Here is a 22,463-nt window from a genome sequence, read left to right as displayed (position 1 = left end):
GAGATACCCACTATGTTGCAAATGGCTCACAGCAACACACCATTTGATCCTACTTCTGTTCCCTGGATTAGGTATGTGGGGATGGAATCGTTCTCTGCAGATCCTGGTAGTATAGTGCCCGGCATTCTGGTGTGCTGTTAGGGTAACTCAGGATATTCTCTGCCAGATTCTCACTCAATGGAACTTTTGCACAGCAAGGGCTTACCTTTGATCAATGAGACTAGCGCACAAAAAGCTGGAGTTGGATAGGATGCTCTCTGCCCAAAGTTAACAACCTTATAATAGGACCTTCAAATTATAATTGAAGTTTGTTTGTTCCATCTTAGTTATTTCATAAGTATATATTATGTGTTTCTAATCAGAATCCCTGGTATATTAGTTATTGTATAGACATGCTGATTACTATTGATCAGTTTTCTTTCCCAAGGTATAGATATTAGGTTTGGGTTACTATTATGTTACTACTACTGAATATAAGTGCTATGTACCTCTCTGTCCCTGCTGGGGGGCGCATGGGTTAGATTATATCTGTAACCTGCTCTTTTACATATACAGTATTTGACCCCAAATGTCCATGTGCCCACAAGTCCGCTAAGGTATACCAAGGTATAGGGCTTATGCTAAATTTCTGTGTTTCCCTCCTAAGCTTACATTCTACCTCAGAAATTTTGCCCCTCTATGTGCCAGTAGAGTTAATCATAATGAAGTTATGCGCAGTAATTCAGTGCAGCAGCCCACAGGCTTCATATCACGTCATACTATACTTGCTTTTACTCTGCTCAAATATTATGGTTTCACATCATTAGAACTTTTCTAGATATGTTTTATTTAAATGTTAATATATGTATGCCCCTACATATGATGGTACCTAAAGATTATCTCTCTTATGTGGAGTGAATTTCATAGTTTAGATGACACTCAGCCTTATGTAAGCATATATCTTTATACATGGCTGACCATGGGAGATAGTACTTATTAACGCAACCCTAGTTAGATGTTACAACATAATATAACTTAACACAAAGAAGAACAGCCTTATTCTTTTGGGCTCCTGGAAGTCTAACCTTGAACCTCTTTGCCATTATCTGCTAGGTAACACCACAACTGTTAATCCTTACAGTTGTAATCTCTCCTTAGACATAGAGGTTTTTGATGCCCACCAAATGTTTAAGTATTGCTTAGTGTTTAGTTATATATTCTGTGAGATGTTTATATAAAGTGACTAATAGGGTTTATTTTGCTATATCTTTGTGAAATAACTACATTTCTTATTTAATGTTTAGGATTGGTTGTTACATAATATATGTTCTGGCTGTTTAGGGTGTGCTATAACTGATTCCTATCTTTCTAAATTTCCATAATGCTTACAGTACTTGTATGGTTAGCCTTATTACAATGCACAAAGTGATATACTAGGACTCACATTGCAATTCAAGCTAACAGTATTGTTCCCTAGACCTACTCAGGTACCTTCACATTACAGTGGGATGCAAGTGTAACCTTATTTATATGGAGAAGGAAAACCTTACCCACTTACCCACTGTCACTACATCATATATATATATATATATGTATATAACTGTTTATTCTACCTAGATCAGTTTTAACACTGGCTCATCCAAATATTTTGTTCGGCTCACCTAAGGTAGGACTGATTAATAGTATAGCAATTACTCGCTCATGGATGTCTGGACTCTTATAGCCATAGCTATCTATGGAATATAAAAACTTGGGTGTAAGAGAGGCGCTGTATGAACAGCTGAGAGAACCAACAATAGCTAAAAAAGTTTAAATAAAAATATCTCAATATGTATAATACAGTGTATCGTAAAATTAGATATATATCAATATGTATAATAAACAAACATAGAAAGGGATGATATAAGCTAGTTTAATAAAAAACAATAATAAATAACAATAGTAAGTTGTGGCCACAACTAAATAAAATGATGAAGAAAAATTAGCAGCATAGATTTACAATTCACAAATCAAAACGCTATTAATTAACTATGACGGTTCAGCGATGTAATATCACTTAGATAAGGTGCAATACTAAGCCTCCTGTAAGTAAATAAAACTGAAATAGTTGGCTTGTAATTTCTCCGATAATGTCCGTATGTGATTTAAAACTGGTGAGTTAGGGTATCCTTTGTGAATGAAATAGTCCCATTGAAAGTGTGTAGGCAAATTCCTATTGCGTGTACTGAGTTGAGCTTCGTGAGTTGAAGTGAGTGAGAGACAGGGCAATCAGCTGTTTTGCCGTACTGTGTTAAAGTGCAAGTGATAGATAGTTCTTTGTTAAGTGAACTGGTAGACACGTGAATTTCTTTGAATTAACTTCTTTGCAAAAAAGTGACACATTTTCTTATTTAAGAATATTTTATCAATGTGATATTTATAAAATGTTCAATGTGAATCTTCAGCTGTATGACAGGCTTATTAGCTGCGCTCCCCGGCCAGCGTATGTGTGTAAATGCGTGGCGGAAGTACTCACAGCTGCTTCACTGTCTTGTAACAGCACTGAATCCTTTCTAGTTGCCGTTCGGCTGTTCCGTTGAAAGAATGGACAATGGTCTCCTTGATCTTCCTGGATCCTCCTGGATCTTTCCTGGGTACTATCGATAGATGATGGGTGACAATGGAAAGTGTAAACAGACTCCACAGCTTCCTATCTACGCGTTTCAGCACTATGAGTGCCTTTATCAAGAATGTTTTCGTGGAGTCAGAATGTTCCTTTTAAATGGTTCTCATAACCCGTATGTAAGACCCGTATGTTAGTAATGGGTCCTAGAGGTTCTCGGCTTTAGATATATTGTATCAAAGTGTTTTACAGAGTATCCAGTACCAAGCAAAGTAGTCTATCTGCAGAGTAGAGCTCCACTCTAGACAGGAAACATGTACTCTGCAGATAGACTACTTTGCTTGGTACTGGATACTCTGTAAAACACTTTGATACAATATATCTAAAGCCGAGAACCTCTAGGACCCATTACTAACATACGGGTCTTACATACGGGTTATGAGAACCATTTAAAAGGAACATTCTGACTCCACGAAAACATTCTTGATAAAGGCACTCATAGTGCTGAAACGCGTAGATAGGAAGCTGTGGAGTCTGTTTACACTTTCCATTGTCACCCATCATCTATCGATAGTACCCAGGAAAGATCCAGGAGGATCCAGGAAGATCAAGGAGACCATTGTCCATTCTTTCAACGGAACAGCCGAACGGCAACTAGAAAGGATTCAGTGCTGTTACAAGACAGTGAAGCAGCTGTGAGTACTTCCGCCACGCATTTACACACATACGCTGGCCGGGGAGCGCAGCTAATAAGCCTGTCATACAGCTGAAGATTCACATTGAACATTTTATAAATATCACATTGATAAAATATTCTTAAATAAGAAAATTTGTCACTTTTTTGCAAAGAAGTTAATTCAAAGAAATTCACGTGTCTACCAGTTCACTTAACAAAGAACTATCTATCACTTGCACTTTAACACAGTACGGCAAAACAGCTGATTGTCCTGTCTCTCACTCACTTCAACTCACGAAGCTCAACTCAGTACACGCAATAGGAATTTGCCTACACACTTTCAATGGGACTATTTCATTCACAAAGGATACCCTAACTCACCAGTTTTAAATCACATACGGACATTATCGGAGAAATTACAAGCCAACTATTTCAGTTTTATTTACTTACAGGAGGCTTAGTATTGCACCTTATCTAAGTGATATTACATCGCTGAACCGTCATAGTTAATTAATAGCGTTTTGATTTGTGAATTGTAAATCTATGCTGCTAATTTTTCTTCATCATTTTATTTAGTTGTGGCCACAACTTACTATTGTTATTTATTATTGTTTTTTATTAAACTAGCTTATATCATCCCTTTCTATGTTTGTTTATTATACATATTGATATATATCTAATTTTACGATACACTGTATTATACATATTGAGATATTTTTATTTAAACTTTTTTAGCTATTGTTGGTTCTCTCAGCTGTTCATACAGCGCCTCTCTTACACCCAAGTTTTTGTATTCTTTATTGGACTGAGTAGGGAGATATCAGTCTTATTTAGAGAGGCTAAGAGGGTTAGACTTAGTCCAGACTCTTGTTTTTTGATTTATCTATGGAATATACATATGAGAGAGCCCTATTTTTTAGCTTTTAATATCTGCGCTCTGCCAGCAACCGGGACAGAGTTGTAGGTACAATTTGAGGACACATTAGCTCCCTCAATTCTATTTACTTATACATCCTGATGGTGCGATTATATCCCTAATGATACCGCAAAGGTAAATATCAACTGTAGACGGCATCCAGCCTATCCTATGGTATTAGGCTTCATTGCATCTTATATAGCCAAAAACTACTAATTACTAAATTAATATATAATATGTTGCCTGAGTACTTATACTGTGATAGAAACCAAAGCATATCTCAGTTTTATACCTCTACTCGTGGCATAAACAGGAGATATCCTTATTTACACCCTGTTCCAAATTATTATGCAAATTCTATTTCAGTGTCACAAAGATTACATTTTTTTTTTCAGTTTAACTCATGGATGGAATTGTGTCTCAGGGCTCTTTTGATCACTGAAAACAATCTCCGACACCTGTGATAATTAGATTGCCAGGTGAGCCCAATTAAAGGAAAAACTACTAAAGGAGGGTGTTCCACATTATTAAGCAGAGCACCATTTTCAAGCAATATGGGGAAGAAAAAGGATCTCTCTGCTGCCGAAAAGAGTGAAATAGTTCAATGCCTTGGACAAGGTATGAAAACATTAGATATTTCACAAAAACTTAAGCGTGATCATCGCACTATTAAGAGATTTGTGGCTGATCCAGAGCACAGACGGGTTCGTGCAAATAAAGGCACATTGAGGAAGATTTCTGCCAGATCCATGCATCAGATCAAGAGAGCAGCTGCTAAAATACCATTACATAGCAGCAAACAGATATTTCAAGCTGCTGGTGCCTCTGGAGTCCCACGGACATCAAGGTGTAGAGTCCTCCAGAGTCTTGCAACTGTACATAAACCTTCCATTCGGCCACCACTAAACAATGCTCACAAGCAGAAACGGCTGCATTGGGCAGAAAAATACATGAAGACTAATTTTCAAACAGTCCTGTTCACTGATGAGTGCCGTGCAACCCTGGATGGTCCAGATGGATGGAGTAGTGGATGGTTAGTGGACGGCCACCCTGTTCCAACAAGGCTGCAACTTCAGCAAGGCGGTGGTGGAGTCATGTTTTGGGCCAGAATCATGGGAAGAGGGCTGGTCAGCCCCTTTAGGGTCCCCGAAGGTGTAAAGATGACCTCTGCAAAGTATGTGGAGTTCCTGACTGACCACTTCCTTCCCTGGTATGCTTTCCGTAATAAAATCATCTTCATGCATGACAATGCACCATCTCATGCTGCAAAGAATACCTCTGCATCAATGGCTGCTATGGGGATAAAAGGAGAGAAAGTCATGGTGTGGACTCCATCTTCCCCTGACCTCAATCCTATTGAGAACCTTTGGAGCATCCTCAAGCAAAAGATCTATGAGGTTGGGAGGCAGTTTACATCCAAAAAGCAGCTCTGGGAGGCTATTCTGACATCTTGCAAACAAATTCAAGCAGAAACTGTCCAAAAACTCACAAGTTCAATGGATGCAAGACTTGTGAAGCTGCTATCAAATAAGGGGTCCTATGTTAAAATGTAACGTGACCTGTTAAAATGTTTAAAAAGTTAATATGTTGTTCAAAGTTTGTTTGAAATAGCTTTGGATTTCAGTAAATATGCTGCAAACACAACAAATGACAATTTTCAGTTCTTTACAACCTATAAAGTGTTTTGAAACTTACTGTGCATAATAATTTGGAACAGTGCATTGTAAGTTTTTTATTTTGAAAAAAAATACTGTTATCATTAGGAGGTTTGTTCAATAAAATTTGAATGTACTCTTAATAGTTGATAATATGAGAATTATGCTGACTGTTGTTTACATAAATTATTTAGGTAAATGAGAAAGATATCATTGGCATAATAATTTGGAACAGGGTGTATATTGTACTCGAAAGCTCAGATGCCCAAAAGTATTTACTTGACAATCTAGCTGGCCCCGCCCTCCCACTCGCCCCCTTATTTTATTTAGAGCGGCTCTCACCCACTGAATTCCCCTTCCCCCCAAAAAAAAACCATGGAGCCACCCCCCTCCTAATTCTACTTGAATAGATAACCTAATCTAAATCTAAAATGTGGGGATCATTTTTATTTTTACTCTTTCTATGATAGTATATTACAAAACTGAAGTCTCACTATAGATAGCCCGAATTCTTACTAACACTTTAGATAAATGGGTTCATAATGCCCCTTCTACATGTTCTCTTAGTTGACCTCATCGCTCTTCCATCTCTCTAGCCAAATATGGCCTCATTACTTTGATAATAACTGCCTATGCATACCACTACTTATTCTCACAAATGTATTGTAGGTAGGCATAACCTGTATTAGTGGACGCTGCAATATCACTGTAATAGTATTGTATACCTCACTATCTGTTATTGTTTTGGGACGTATCTCTTATGTTACACTTGTTGACTTCAATAAAAATTGATAAAAAAAAAAAAAAGAGAGTTTAATTCTATACATGAGGGATCTTGATTTTTGTAGTTGCTAAGGAAGCTGAGATTAATATATATTGAGATTTGTTTGTGACAGCATCACTGCCGCTCCCAATGAAGTCTTCGATGTGCCGTCCATTAAACCACCAATGATACCCTCTTTGTAATGCAATGGATTGCAGAAAACTGCTTTAAATCAGCTATCTCCCTTCATTACAAACATGGATCATCATATGCACACATGCCACTATTCACAGGACAACATTGGGTCGTCATGCACATCTAAGCATTAAAAGAGATAAACCAGGTGTTTAGATAGACCTACTGACTTGAATCCCCCTTTTACCTTTTACTATTCAGTTATTCTACTTGGAAAAGAGATAAACTGTGCTTTGGGCACCATCCCTCTTCACATATGCTCACTTTATATGAATTATTGTCCCAATGACAAGTACAGGACTGATCCACTGACTGTGCATGGTGCATGAACATTGCTAGGATGCTATGCTATGTTTATTATATAGATGCTCCAACACAAACATAACATGGAAATTTTACTGGTACCCTATATTAGAGTGTTATATCTTGTACAAACAATACAACAAACAGTTATAAAAGCCAAAGCCCAGTAAACCACTTCCTTTGCTTGCCTGTGGAACGGTAGTGAATGTGGTTAGCTATATTATGCAGCCAGGCAAGATCAGTGTTAAATTGAATAGACCTTAGACACCAGACTGGCTTGTAGGTTTTTGTATAACTAATCAGTAGTCAAGATGATAACCATGGGGCTTAAAATTGCTGATTCCCTTTCATTTGACTATTTGACCTTTAAGCTGATGATTAATTATTCTTCTGATCATTCCATGAATATTATGTAGTTGTATTACACATAGGATGACATAATGAGTTCCATTAATAACTATTTAATATCATCAGAAAAGCAGATTATATTAACTGTGTATGCCTGAACTATTTTTACTAAAATTTTTCAGGTACAATGATCACATAGATGCTCTACAAACTTTGTCCACTGGAATTTTGCTGCAAGTTGCGCCTTGGATGACTGGTCCTTTTCCAAACCAAACTTCTTCTGTCTAGATACTTTTGGCACTTCTTTTCTACCTAATGTCACAGCACACTCACTTTGTATCTCCTACAGTCTCCCCTTGGTCACAGGCCCATATCATCATTACTTTATTTTGAAATTGTTTTATTAGCATTTGTCAATACACAGTGCAATGACGCACCCTGCAGATTTGCGGCCGCTAGCAGGGGGCGTCAATCAACCCGATCGTTTAGGATTGGGTGGATTGATGTCCGCAGCCTCAGAGGCAGCAGACCAGTTAAGGAGCAGCGGTCCTAAGACCGCTGCTTCATAACTGCTGTTGCCGGCGAGCCTGAAGGCCTGCACGGAAACAGGGGCATCAGGTGCCATTCGGCCCTTGATAAATCGGCCCCCATGTGTAGACAGTGTTAACTCATCATGACTATGTTAGATATTTCCCCCAATCATGGGATGACTTTGATGTGTCACACATACAGATTCCAGGACGGCTGCCACAGGGTTGTTGTACATGTGTGATTACAAGTGCTTGTTTTTTTTATATAACTTTATAACTATTTAAAGACAACCAATTTTAATTGGCACCAATTATTCAGTGCAAGTTATCAAAATGCTCTTTACAGCAACCATCTAGCTGAGGTCTGAACAGCTACTCTTCTGTTCTATTGGTGAGCACACACCAGGACTCAGGAGCAGCAGAGGATTATTGATTCTGTTTATTGCTGTTATCCTTCAGATTAGCACAGTCGGCTTAGGTAAGCACATCTAGTAACGATGGTGCCTCGGTTACTAGGTTGTCGAACTCGCTATCATTGTGTGCAAATTTCAGCACGTCTACTTAGAACTGTTATTGCCCGTGAGTTACCAAAACTCTGCTTGACGTTGATTACCATCGTGCCTGCTGGATTTGTACCGCAACTTCCTGTGAGATACCAGATCTCTTCTTGACCTTGACTACCTTCCTGTCTGATGGATTTGTACTACAACTGCCCCTGAGTTACCAGACCTCTGTTTGACCTTGACTACTCTCCTGACTGCTGGATTTGTACCACCTTTGCCCGTGAGTTATCAGATCCCTGCCTGACTCCTGATCAGCCTTCTGCCTTGGGAACAATGTCCAGCCAACCTCTCCTCACTCTAACACTAACCTTAATTTGCTCTGTTTGTCTATTTAACTTAAACTGCTACTTTGGTAGTCACATCCTGGGTTAGTCCAGAGAGTTAGGACAGTGTAATGCTTCTTGTCACTACTCAGCCACTGGGTTCAGTTCAGAACTGACACTCTCTATGGCTTGATAATTGCAACACATTTTTGAGTGAGTGTTGTTACTATAATTTAGAGTATTGTTATACAGTATATAGGATTATGCTATGTGGCGACGCATTTCTTGTTTTTGATTTTTCATATGTATAATAAAACCTGGCACCTGAAAAATTTCTAAGCAAACCTTTGAATTATGTTTCTAAATATTAAATCCTTTAAATGCTTACCAATAAGTGATTTTATGAACTTTTAAAATATATTAGTATAAATATTTTTGATCAAACTTTTACAGCTTTCCTTAAACACATAATTTAATAATTAATCTTATTATAGCTGCAGTGAGAAATCGATTACCATCCTTTCTGAAAGCTTATGGAATTATTTTCCTGCAAAAAAATAACAACCCATAGATTTAAAGGGACATTGTACACAAGATTTTTCTTTGCATAAATGTTTTGTAGATGATCCATTTATATAGCCTATACAGTTTTTTGTTTTTTTAAATGTATAGTTTTGCTTATTTTTAAATAACACTGCGCTGATATTCAGACTCCTAACCAAGCTTAAAGTTTTAGAAATATACTGATGTATACCTACTCCAGCTTCAGTGGGTATTCCAGCTATCATTTTCAATAGAGCTAAACTGGTAGCTTCTAAGTAAGTTTTTAAAAGGTTTAATACTGGATTTTTATATCAGTATCTGTGCATATTATTCTTTATAGTAGTGTCTATTACATGCAGTTATATGAAAATTGGTGTACACTGTCCCTTTAATGATGTTTTTTGTAGAAAGGAAACATTAGATAAACTTTACTAAAGGATTGTAATCAACCACATATTTCTCACAGCTGGTGTCCAGTGATGCATGGAGGTGTCATGTATGCACCCTAATTAGCCAAAGATCATTGATTTGTAATAAAAAATAAAACATTTGGAGAGCATAGGATTGTGATAAAGTCACAAAAGTTGGTTGTTCCCCTAAATCCAGCTACCATAAGCAGAGACCATATAGAGAGCTGTAAACTGTACATCATTAACAATATTTTAAACAAATGAAAAACGGCGATCAACATCTAACCTAACCATGGAATATGATGTCCTTCCTTTTTTATCCCCTTCACTGCTAAGACTTTTCCCTTCCCCTGTGTTAAGCTGATTTTTTTTGCTTTTTATTGCTGCTTAAATATAAATACTATTGTAAGTCATATTTCAGTGAGCGTTTCACACAAATTATATATTGGGTTTTTTTTTCAGCAGGCCCAGTACATTCCGAATATGCCATTATTAAATTAATATATCATGGCAAGTGAGAAAGCTACAACAGAAATTAAAAAATTAAAAAAAAGTTAAGTTTTTAGTAAGTTACATTGACAATAGCCGGCGACCATTTGCTGCTGTGATCACCTTACTAAATTGTTATCAAGGTAATCCAAATTTTTATTTCAGGTGATCCCTGTTATTTCATTGATCAACTAGCAAATCAGACAAAATGTACATTATTTTTTTTAAAAAGGGACTTGTGCAGTATAAAATAAACACGAGGGTCTATAAACATTTTATATTTGTCCTTAAAGATCTGCTCCCCCGTTAAAGCCCATGTTTTTATGTTTCAATTTATTAGGGTTATTTTTTTATAATTGTGGAAGCCTTTCTGCTTTTCAAGACCACCACCATTTGAAAGTGCAGATAATTCTCCTTTAAATGAGGGATCTTGACTTTTCTAGCTACTAAGGAAGCTGAGATTGAGGGGGTTGACTAACTTTACATCCTATCCAGCTCCATTGCAGTTATTCTGGAGCCACCCTTTGTGGTGTCACCATATGTTTGTGGCAGCATCACCAACACTGCCAATGAAGTCCTAAATATGCTGCCCACTAAATCACCAATGATCACAGGACTGCAGAAAACAGCTTTGGATCAGCTATTTCCCTTCATGACAAACATGGGTCCTTATATGCACACAGCCCCTATTCGGAGGACAAAAATGGTTAGTCAAGCACATCTAAGCAATTGAAGAGATAAACCAGGTTTCAGAGAGACCTACTGTCTTAAATCCCCATTTTACCCCTCACAATTAATTTATTCCACTTGGAAAAGAGGTAAACTGTGTTTTGAGTGCCATCCATCTTCACCTTTACTCATTTTATATAACTTATTAACCCAATGACATGTACTTGACTGAACCACTGACTGTGCATGGTGCATGAACGCTGGAATTTTTAAAGTAAGGCTTATTAAATCTAATGATAGGATGCTATATTCTTTATATAGTTCCTCCAACCAATTACACACACATAACCTGGACATTTTAACTGAAACCCTTTGTTAGAATGTTATAGTATAAACAATACAGCAAAGAATTTGCCCCTTTTGTTAGTAATGAAAGCTGAAGCCCAGCAAGCTAATTCCTTTGTCTGCCCACAGAATGGTGGTAGACATGGTTAGCTATATTATTCAGCCAGGCAAGCTCAGTGTTTAATTCCATAGATCTTAAAAACTAGTGTGGCTTGTAGGTTTTTGTCTAGCCAAGATTATAACTATAGGGCTTGAAAATTACTGGTTCTCTTAGATTTGACTAATTCACCATCAAGCTGATGATTAATTATTCTTCTGATCGGTCCATGAATAGTATGTAGTTTTATTACACATAGAATGACATAAAGAGTTCCTATGTAATATCATCAGAAAAGCAAACTATATTCACTGTGTATGCCTGAGCTATATTCACTAAATGTTTCAGGTACAATGATCATGCTATGACTCACATATCTGCTCTACAAACCCTGTCACTGGAAATTTGCTGTGATTTGCCCCATAGATCATTGGTCCTTTTCCAAACCATGCTTCTTTAAAAATACGAATATAAGCGCTATAAACAATGTCCCTATATAGCCAAGCTTAAAAGATCTGCCCCTCAAATGCAGAAAGTATATAACCTCGATAAATTATAGTTTATAGTTGGCGCTCTTAAGAAACAAAATGTTCTTCAAGAGCTGGTACAAAAGTAGAAATAAATGAGATTTATATATGTGTATTAGTTGATTCTTTAAAGAACTAATGTATGAGAGTGAGAAAAAGAGCAAGAAAAATGACTTGGTTTTAGATACAATATATGTGTATAGGTTTCTCTGTATATAAAAGGAAGACTAATTTTGAAAAGAAATTGTCTTAAAAAATTGTCTTAAAAAAACAATAATTATTTATTTTCATAAAAACTATGATAAAGGTGATATATTAACTGGTAGTGGTGAATGATAGATAAAACAATAAAACAACATATGTTTTTGTTGATAAAATAGTTACTGATTTTTTTAAACACAAGTATAAAACAACTGAAACTTTTTCGATACAAAATATATTTAGAGGGGATGTCTCCCCTGATATGTTGCCTAAGATATAAATATGCAATATATTAGATAGCAATAGAAAATTGATTATTGTTTCTGAGCTCCTTGTATATGGTGTATAAATACAAGTCTGTGCTTTTGCAAAGTTGATAATTGATGCGTCGATACAATGTGTACACAGAGTAGTCACGTAGTCTGCATACGTCAGAGTTATCTACTCACGTGACCTGAATTCGAGCAGCTGTTAGCAATGTTACCAGTGCACTGATTGAAGTGTATTCAATGTTGCCATGGTGACCGCTATATTCGGCCGCAGTAGTGGATCTTTAATTATATTCTGTAGATTGCAAGCAACATGCGCCACTCCTCTTTATCCTTAGACAGTCTTTGGAGTATTTATGGAAAACAAACGTAACTTCTCTTTATCCTTAGATAGTCTTTGGAGTTATGTGGATGGTGTATTGCCCTCTTTTTATGGAAACTCTAATTGGATTGAGCTTTTAAAGAGGGGGCTCCTTTTTTGGCGATATATTTATCCTTGGTTTGAACTTTCCAACATGTATCCGATATGTAGAAAAAGCTTCAATTTAAAAACAGTTCATTCAATTCACAAGGGCTTTATCAAGATGATAGACTACTGTTAGATGTGCTTCTTAAATAGCCAGACCTGTTCATTTATTGGTTGATTTATGTGCACTTTTTATTGGATGGCTGATTTTGCCTTTGTTTCCTAAAGGTGGTATATTCCAGTCTTTTCTTTTGTGTGTATTTGAACAGGGTTAAATACTAGACAGAGTTGTATATTAAATACTGTTTGACATTTTGGACCTTATATTATATCTTAAAAACATGGTCCCCTATTTAAGAAAGGTCTTGCAGACCTGATCCAACACTGCGGATCAAGTTCGCAAGACCTTGCTGAATGCGGAGAGCAATACGCTCTCCGTATTCAGCACTGCAGGGGGTGTCAATCAACCCGATCGTACTCGATCGGGTTGATTTCTGGAGATTCCTGTCCGCCTGCTCAGAGCAGGCGGACAGGGTTATGGAGCAGTAGTCTTTAGACCGCAGCTCCATAACTTGTGTTTCTGGCGAGTCTGAAGACTCGCCAGAAACACGGGCCAACAAGCTCCCTACGGAGCTTGTTAAATGGGCCCCATGGTGAACTATGTGTTTACACATATATTTCTAAAATATGACTAATATACATTTATTCTTAAAATTTGTCACAATACAGTTTTTTCTACTTATTGGATAACAAATTTTACCTTTGTTTTCTAAAGGTGGTATATTCCAGTCTTTTCTTTTGTGTATATTTAGACAGGGGTAAATACTAGACAGAATTGAGTATTAAATACTGTTTCACATTTTAAACCTTATATTATATCTTAAACATATAATGAACTTTGTGTTTACATATATATTTCTAAAATATGACCAATATACATTTATCATTAACATTTTTCACAACACAGTTTTTTCTACTTATTATTAGTAGATAAAATATAATACAAATGTTTACTTGTTGTTATGTGAAATACAAATTGTGTTTAATTTGTTACGTGTTTTAATGGGTTCTATTTCAATTATAAACCAATGTCCAGGAGAAAATGGTATGAAGGTATATTTTATGATAAATATCTTTATATATATAAACTATAGGACTAATACATATGACTGTCTTATAATCTAATGACATGGGGATCTTGTTTCACATGAACAGTGTGATATCTAGTTCTGAGTTCAGTCCCTGGGGTTGGAGGGTTTGGAAATTATAGATGAATTCTGCTTCTTTTTTAAGAAGTTCTCTTTCTAAATTGCCCCCTCTCCAATTCTTTTTTAATTTTTGAAGACCCCAGAATTTGAAGTCAGAAAGATTACCTTTATGTATATCTTTAAAATGTTGGTATAATAGAGTGTCGGTTTTTCCATTTTCGATCGCCCATATATGTTCTCTCATTCTCTCTCGTAGACTTTTGATAGTCTCTCCAAAATACTGTTTTTTACATGTGCATTCAGTTATATATATGATTCCTTTATCCTGGCACCTGATAGTGTCTGAAATTTTTTGTGTTATTCCTGTAACATGTGATTTAATCTCTTTCTTTTTACAACTGTATTTGCATGACTTGCAAGTGTGACAGGGGGAAAAAAAGTTTAATTTGTTCACCATTAAGTCATTTTGTGTGGATGTTTCTTTATTTATGTTTTTAAACTCACTTGGAGACAATATAGACTTTAGGTTATTAGCTCTCTTATATACTATTCCGGGATATGGTGTTACCTTGTTACCAATTATGGGGTAATTCTGCACTAGATGCCAGTGCTTTTTCATTATTTTTTTCAAAATGTTATGTTCATCATTGTATTGTGTGATTAATGGTACATTTAAAGTATCATCAGCGACTTGATTTTCTTTTTTCTTGTACTTTAAAGTGTCACTCCTTTCTTTTTTCTCTCCTTTTGTATTTGTTAGGGATTCTTTCATATATCTCCTCTCTAAAAAATTTTGTTCTAAAATTTCTGACTGTTCTAAATAGTCTGATATGTTTGAACAATTACATCTCAGTCGTAAATATTGGCTTTTTGGTATGTTATTTTTCCATCCCTGCAAATGACAGCTTTTGAATGGATTAGATTATTTGTATCCACTTCTTTGAAGTTGGTCTTTTTTTCCAGAATATTAGATTTTACTTCAATGTCCAAATCTAAGAACGTAATTTTGTCTTTACTGACTGCGCATGTGAAGTGCAGACCTTTCTCGTTTTTTTTCATATCCTCTATAAATGAGTGTAGTGAGGTTTCATCTCCTTTCCAAATGATGATCAAGTCATCAATGTAGCGACGGAACAGCACAAGGTTTGCGCACAGATCATGTTGGGTGATGAAACTTTCTTCCCACATTCCCATAAAAATGTTGGCATAGCTGGGCGCAAACCTTGTGCCCATTGCTGTTCCCTGTATTTGTTGGTAAAAGACTCAATTGAAGGAGAAAAAGTTATTTAATATAAAATCTATACTCTCTATTATGAATTCTCTTTGTTGTATATGTATATCACTGTTTTTTTCTAAATATTGAGATATGGCATCTTTGCCTAAATCGTGTTTTAATGAGGAGACATTGCATGTGGCCATTAGATATTCATCTTTCCCATCAATTATTTGTAATGTGTTTAAGATGTCTGTTGTATCTTTTATATAGGACGGGAGTTTTTGTACATACAGTTGTAGTAATTTATCTATGTATTCTGATAAATTGCTTGTTAGGGAGCCAATCCCCAAAATTATTGGCCATCCTGGGGTGTTGATCTTGTCCTTGTGGACCTTGGGTAATAATAAAATATTGGGTTTCTTGGAAATTTAGGGTTTAAATATTTATATACTCTATTATTAATAATGGCCTTATCTTTTGCTGACTCAAGAAGGATTTTTAGTCTACTTTCACAATTTTGGAATGGATCTAATTTTAGTGGTTTATATGTTTGAGTGTCATTTAATAATCTGTGTGCTTCAGCCAAATATTGTTCTGTGCTCAAAATAAAAATTCCACCTTTGTCGGCTGATTTTATTACTATATTTTTATTTCTTTGTAACTCAGAGCTTTTTTTCCTGTTTTGAAGTATTATAGTTAAACTTTTTTTTAATATTTTTTTTTTATATTTAAAGGGACAGTATACACTCATTTTCATATAACTGCATGTAATAGACACTACTATAAAGAATAATATGCACAGATACTGAAATAAAAATCCAGTATAAAACAGTTTAAAAACTTACTTAGAAGCTGTCACTTTGGCTCTGTTGAAAAGGTAGCTGGAAAGCCCACTGCAAGTGGTAAATAAGACACCCCCCCCCCTCCTCCTTCTTTTGCATATGAAAAGACCCTTTACACAAACAGGAGCAAGCTGGAGTAGGTAGTCGAGCGTATTCACATAAAACTTTGGGGCTTGGTTAGGAGTCTGAAAATCAGAGCAATGTTATTTAAAAATAAGCAAAACTATACATTAATTAAAAAAAAAAACGTTATGGGCTATATAAATAGATTATCTACAAAACATTTATGCAAAGAAAAAATGAGTGTATAATGTCCCTTTAAACCCTTAATTTCCAAGAAAACTAATATTTTATTATTTACCCAAGGTCCACAAGGACAAGATCAACCCTCGAGGAAGGCCAATAATTTCGGGGATTGGCTCCTTAACAAGCAATTCATCAGAATACATAGATAAATTACTACAACCGTATGTACAAAAACTCCTGTCCTATATAAAAGATACAACAGACATCTTAAACACATTACGATGTCTCCTCATTATACAACTGCATAAAACACGATTAAGGCAAAGAAGCCATATCTCAATATTTAGAAAAAAATTGTGATATACATATACAACAAAGAGAATTCATAATAGAGAGTATAGATTTTATATTAAATAACAATCCTTCAATGGAGTCTTTTACCAACAAATACAGGGAACAGCAATGGGCACAAGGTTCGCGCACAGCTATGCCAACATTTTTATGGGACTATGGGAAGAAAGTTTCATCACCCAACATGAGCTGGGCGTGAACCTTGTGCTGTTTCGTCGCTACATTGATGACTTGATCATCATTTGGAAAGGAGATGAAACCTCACTACACTCATTTATAGAGGATATGAATAAAAACGAGAAAGGTCTGCACTTCACATACGCAGTCAGTAAAGACAAAATTACGTTCTTAGATTTGGACATTGAAGTAAAATCTAATATACTGGAAAAAATGACCCACTTCAAAGAAGTGGATGCAAAAAATCTGATCCATTCAAAAAGCTGTCATGTGCAGCGATTGAAAAATAACATACTAAAAAGCCAATATTTACGACTGAGACATAATTGTTCGAACATATCAGACTATTTAGAACAGTCAGAAATTTTAGAACAAAAATGTTTAGAGAGGGGATATATGAAAGAATCCCTAACAAATACAAAAGAAGAGATAATGAAAAAAGAAAGGAGTGACACTTTAAATTACAAGAAAAAAGAAAATCAAGTCGCTGATGATACTATAAAATGTACCATTAATCACACTATACAATGATGAACATAACATTTTGAAAAAAATAATGAAAAAGCACTGGCATCTAGTGCAGAATGACCCCATAATTGGTAACAAGGTAACACCATATCCCAGAATAGTATATAAGAGAGCTAATAACCTAAAGTCTATATTGTCTCCAAGTGAGTTTAAAAACATAAATAAAGAAACATCCACACAAAATGACTTAATGGGGAACAAACTAAACATTTTTTTCCCCTGTCACACTTGCAAGTCATGCAAATACAATTGTAAAAAGAAAAAGATTAAATCACGTTTCAGGAATAACACGAAAAATTTCAGACACTATCAGGTGCCAGGATAAAGGAATCATATATATAATTGAATGCACATGTAAAAAAAACAGTATTTTGGAGAGACTATCAAAAGTCTACGAGAGAGAATGAGAGAACATATAAGGGCGATCGAAAATGGTAAAACCGACACTCTATTATACCAACATTTTAAAGATATACATAAAGGTAATCTTTCTGACTTCAAATTCTGGGGTATTCAAAAATTAAAAAAGAATTGGAGAGGGGGCAATTTTGAAGGAGAACTTCTTAAAAAAGAAGCAGAATACATCTATAATTTCCAAACCCTCCAACCCCAGGGACTGAACTCAGAACTAGATATCACACTTTCATGTGAAACAAGAGCCCTCAAAAAGTTTAGAACAATGACATAGATCCCCATGTCATTAGATCATAGGAAAGTCATATGTATTAGTCCTATAGTTTATATATATAAAGATATTTATCATAAAATATACCTTCATACCATTTTCTCCTGGACATTGGTTTATAATTGAAATAGAACCCATTAAAACACGTAACAAATCAAACACAATTTGTATTTTACATAACAACAAGTAAAAATTTGTATTATATTTTATCTACTGATAATAAGTAGAAAAAACTGTGTTGTGAAAAATGTTAAGAATAAATGTATATTAGTCATATTTTAGAAATATATATGTAAACACAAAGTTCATTATATGTTTAAGATATAATATAAGGTTTAAAATGTGAAACAGTATTTAATACTCAATTCTGTCTAGTATTTACCCCGTCTAAATATACACAAAAGAAAAGACTGAAATATATACCACCTTTAGAAAACAAAGGTAAAATTTGTTATCCAATAAGTAGAAAAAACTGTATTGTGACAAATTTTAAGAATAAATGTAAATTAGTCATATTTTAGAAATATATGTGTAAACACATAGTTCACCATGTGTTTAAGATATAATATAAGGTCCAAAATGTCAAACAGTATTTAATATACAACTCTGTCTAGTATTTAACCCTGTTCAAATACACACAAAAGAAAAGACTGGAATATACCACCTTTAGGGAACAAAGGCAAAATCAGCCATCCAATAAAAAGTGCACATCAATCAACTAATAAATGAACAGGTCTGTCTATTTCAGAAGCACATCTAATAGTAGTCTATCATCTTGATAAAGACCTTGTGAGGGTGAAACGTGTAGAATTGAATGAACTAACTGTTTTTAAATTGAAGCTTCTTCTACATATCGGATACATGTTGGAAAGTTCAAACCAAGGATAAATATATCGCCAAAAAAGGAGCCCCCTCTTTAGAAGCTCAATCCAATTAGAGTTTCCATAATAAGAGGGCACTACACCATCCACATAACTCCAAAGACTATCTAAGGATAAAGAGGAGTTACGTTTGTTTTCCATTAATACTCCAAAGACTGTCTAAGGATAAAGAGGAGTAGCGCATGTTGCTTGCAATCTACAGAATATAATTAAAGATCCACTACTACGGCCAAATATAGAGGTCATCATGGCAACATAGAATACACTTCAATCAGTGCACTGGTAACATTGCTAACGGCTGCTCGAATTCAGGTCACGTGAGTAGATAACTCTGACGTATGCAGTCAACGTGACTACTTTGTATACACATTGTATCGACGCATCAATTATCAACTTTGCAAAAGCACAGACTTGTATTTATACACCATATACAAGGAGCTCAGAAACAATAATCAATTTCCTAGTGCTATCTAATATATTGCATATTTATATCTTAGGCAACATATCAGGGGAGACGTCCCCTCTAAATATATCTTGTATCGAAAAAGTTTTAATTGTTTTATACTTGTATTGAAAAAAGCATTAACTATTTTATCAACAAAAACATATGTTGTTTTATCTATCATTCACCACTACCATATATCACCGTTATCATAGTTTTTATGAAAATAAAAAATTGTTTTATAAGACAATTTTTTAAGACAATTTCTTTTCAATATTAGTCTTCGTTTTTTATACAGAGGTACCTATACACATATATTGTATCTAAAACCAAGTAATTTTTCTCGCTCTTTTTCTCGCTCTCATACATTAGTTCTTTAAAGAATCAACTAATACACATATATAAATCACATGTATTTCTACTTTTGTACCAGCTCTTGAGGAACATTTTGTCTCTTAGGAGCGCCAACTATAAACTATAATTTATCCAAACCATGCTTCTTCCCTCTAGCTACTTTTGGCATTTTGCTTCTACCTAGCGTCACAGCACGCTCACCTAGTATCTCCTCCGCCTGGTACCAAACTTCCTCTCATCAAAATAAAATATCAATTCCAGCGAGTTGAATGTAATGTCTTCTTTAAACAAGATACTCGGACAGTCTAATAAACAATTAATTTATTTTGCTCGATTTATATTACATCTCAAACATTTTTCTTGAGAGTTACTAATTTTAGACATTCTAGAGAAGAGTATTCAAATATTCTAAATTTGCCTTTGTTATTGAACTTATTTTCTTTGGATTATATACCAGTTTTAGTTTGTAACATTAACAACAGCTCGTAAAAACAAAAACCCCTCAACTGCTTTCTGTGCCCATGTTTTCATTTGCAACCATTAAGTTAAAATGCACTTTGTTGGGGAAATAATATAAAATCAAGGTTGATTTGTAACATTAATAATTTTTATTAGTTTTAAGTAAAATAAAACAAATATAGTGAGTTGAATTTAGGCAGATTATAACAAAGTATGAGATGTATTCTAATTTCTATTAGGTATTTGTATAATTTAGTCTTCATGGTAAAAACATCATAATCAGATACTGCTAGCTTCTAGATTCAATCCGTACTTCATTTCTGAAAGGAACCCAAGCTGAGAGCGAAACTTCTAGAGAGCAACTGATGAGGATTTTCTGTGAAGCTTCAGACTAAAAAACGAAAAACAGGAAGGGGACTTTGATTAACATATCTCTTGGTTGCTGTCACTTGTGCACATATATTCACATTAGGACCCTCCTGATTGGTAAATATACTTTTTTAAAACATTCTGTATATTGGTATAATTACTCTGACATAGCGGCTTTTGGCATGAAACGCGTAAGAGGGTTCATGTTGTGCCATTTATATACTAATAAAGAAGCTGTGATAAAGTGAAAATGGCTCTAATTTCTCTGTAGATATTATCAAGCATTGCATATATTCACATTAAACTGGGATAGCATAAAGCTTGTATAATAAATGCATAAGAAAGACCTTGTGGCATCATATCTAGTCTTTAATAGGACCCAAAGTTTAATCAGCATAATCATTAGAATATAATGTACTTAAGATCGGATAAAGCAGTAGAAACAGTTGTGGGTGTAAGTACAAGAGGTACATATATTTAGCATCCTAATGATGTTTTTAAAACATATTCTATCATCAGACCAATTTAATAATTCTCAGAGCTTGCTGACTACCATAAATCAACCTAGACCATTAAAGAGATTTTGCAATAGGCCAATAAAAACCTCCTCCAACATATACTCACTGGTTCATACGGCAGTGCTACAGTTGGGTGGGACCCAGCCCACTTCACACACACATTTCTTCTCATGGTCACAAACCTGCAGAAGAACAAGTCATTGTTAGCAATAATCCATAAATACTCCTTACCCACCCTAGTGTTAGGCTGTCACTGACCAATCCTGCACTGAATACAAATCCATGTTACTGAAATACAAATATAATTTGAGCAGATAGCTAAACTGAGTTGTTTAAAACAATACCTTGAAAAAAAAAGTGTTAATTTAACTCTAAGGTGAATACTTCTAGTATAAACACTGTTATCGACAGGAAATTAAAGGAAAGGGTTAAATATGAGAATGTACTAAGTATTGTAATTGTTCCTGTGATGCTTGATAAGCAGCAAAAACTTTGGCTATGAATAAACAAATAATTTTGAGACAGGCTAACTAGGGAGATGCAAAAGTGGTTCTTGTTAGGGGTTACTATATTAATGATATTGTGATTCAGTAAGCAGATGGTGAGGTATATCCAAAAAGTAGGGTTCACAAATATTGAATAACGGACAAAGAGATATTTCCATATTTAATTAAGGAAGATTTTAAAACAACGGTTTTCTACTCTTCCCAAAATTCATAAACACAAAGAAACCTCCAGGTTGACATATTATGGCTACCAATAATTCCATCTTTTTAAATATATCTATTAGATAGGTTATTGAGGTATATTGTAGAAAAGGCTCAGCCATATATGATTACAAGTTTTCTGGAGGACAAATGTCTCTTTACATTTATAAGTAATACCAGAGGTTAAGGAGTAGTTTGACAAACTTTATTGACTAACAGGATATGCTCAAAGCAAGAATGAGGAAGATACATCTAATGTTGGGGTGATCATGATGCACCCGTCTCAAGCCATTTATTTAAAGCAGGTCATAATATATCATTTTAGTAGACAATAAAGACTTCCTTTTAAAAATGAAGGGTGGCTTACTGAATATATTCAGGTTATATATTTTGCAACCAAAAGGGACCAAAAGGGACTGATCTTATTTATTTTTTTAGTGTTAGTTTTTTTTATTTTGGGGGGTTGGGTGGGTGGGGTTTACTGTTAAGGGGGGACTTAGATTTTTTTAATGCAAAAGAGCTGTTTACCATAGGGCAATGCCCTACAAAAAGCCCTTTTATGGGCTATTGGTAGTTTAGTGTTAGATTAGGGGGTGTTTTTATTTTTGGGGGAGGGTTATTTTCATAGGGATTAGGTTTAATTTTTTAATTTTTGATCATTTGGTTTATTA

The 22,463-nt window shown here is 35.0% G+C and overlaps 1 protein-coding gene across 1 annotated transcript in view; it reads right to left on the bottom strand.

Moving 5' to 3' along the window:
• Window positions 1-20,487: 20,487 nt before the first annotated feature.
• Window positions 20,488-22,463, bottom strand: part of LOC128664630 (zinc metalloproteinase-disintegrin-like batroxstatin-2) — a 109,865-nt gene continuing 107,889 nt past the window's right edge. The window contains exons 19-20 of the mRNA XM_053719445.1: window positions 21,192-21,267; window positions 20,488-20,589 (exon numbers count right to left, since the gene is read on the bottom strand). Coding sequence (XP_053575420.1) covers window positions 20,488-20,589; window positions 21,192-21,267 — 178 coding nt within the window. The remainder of the gene's footprint in view (window positions 20,590-21,191; window positions 21,268-22,463) is intronic.

This window comes from Bombina bombina, chromosome 6 (assembly GCF_027579735.1).
Source record: "Bombina bombina isolate aBomBom1 chromosome 6, aBomBom1.pri, whole genome shotgun sequence".
Lineage (NCBI taxonomy): Eukaryota > Metazoa > Chordata > Amphibia > Anura > Bombinatoridae > Bombina > Bombina bombina.
This window is presented reverse-complemented; position numbering and strand designations above follow the sequence as displayed.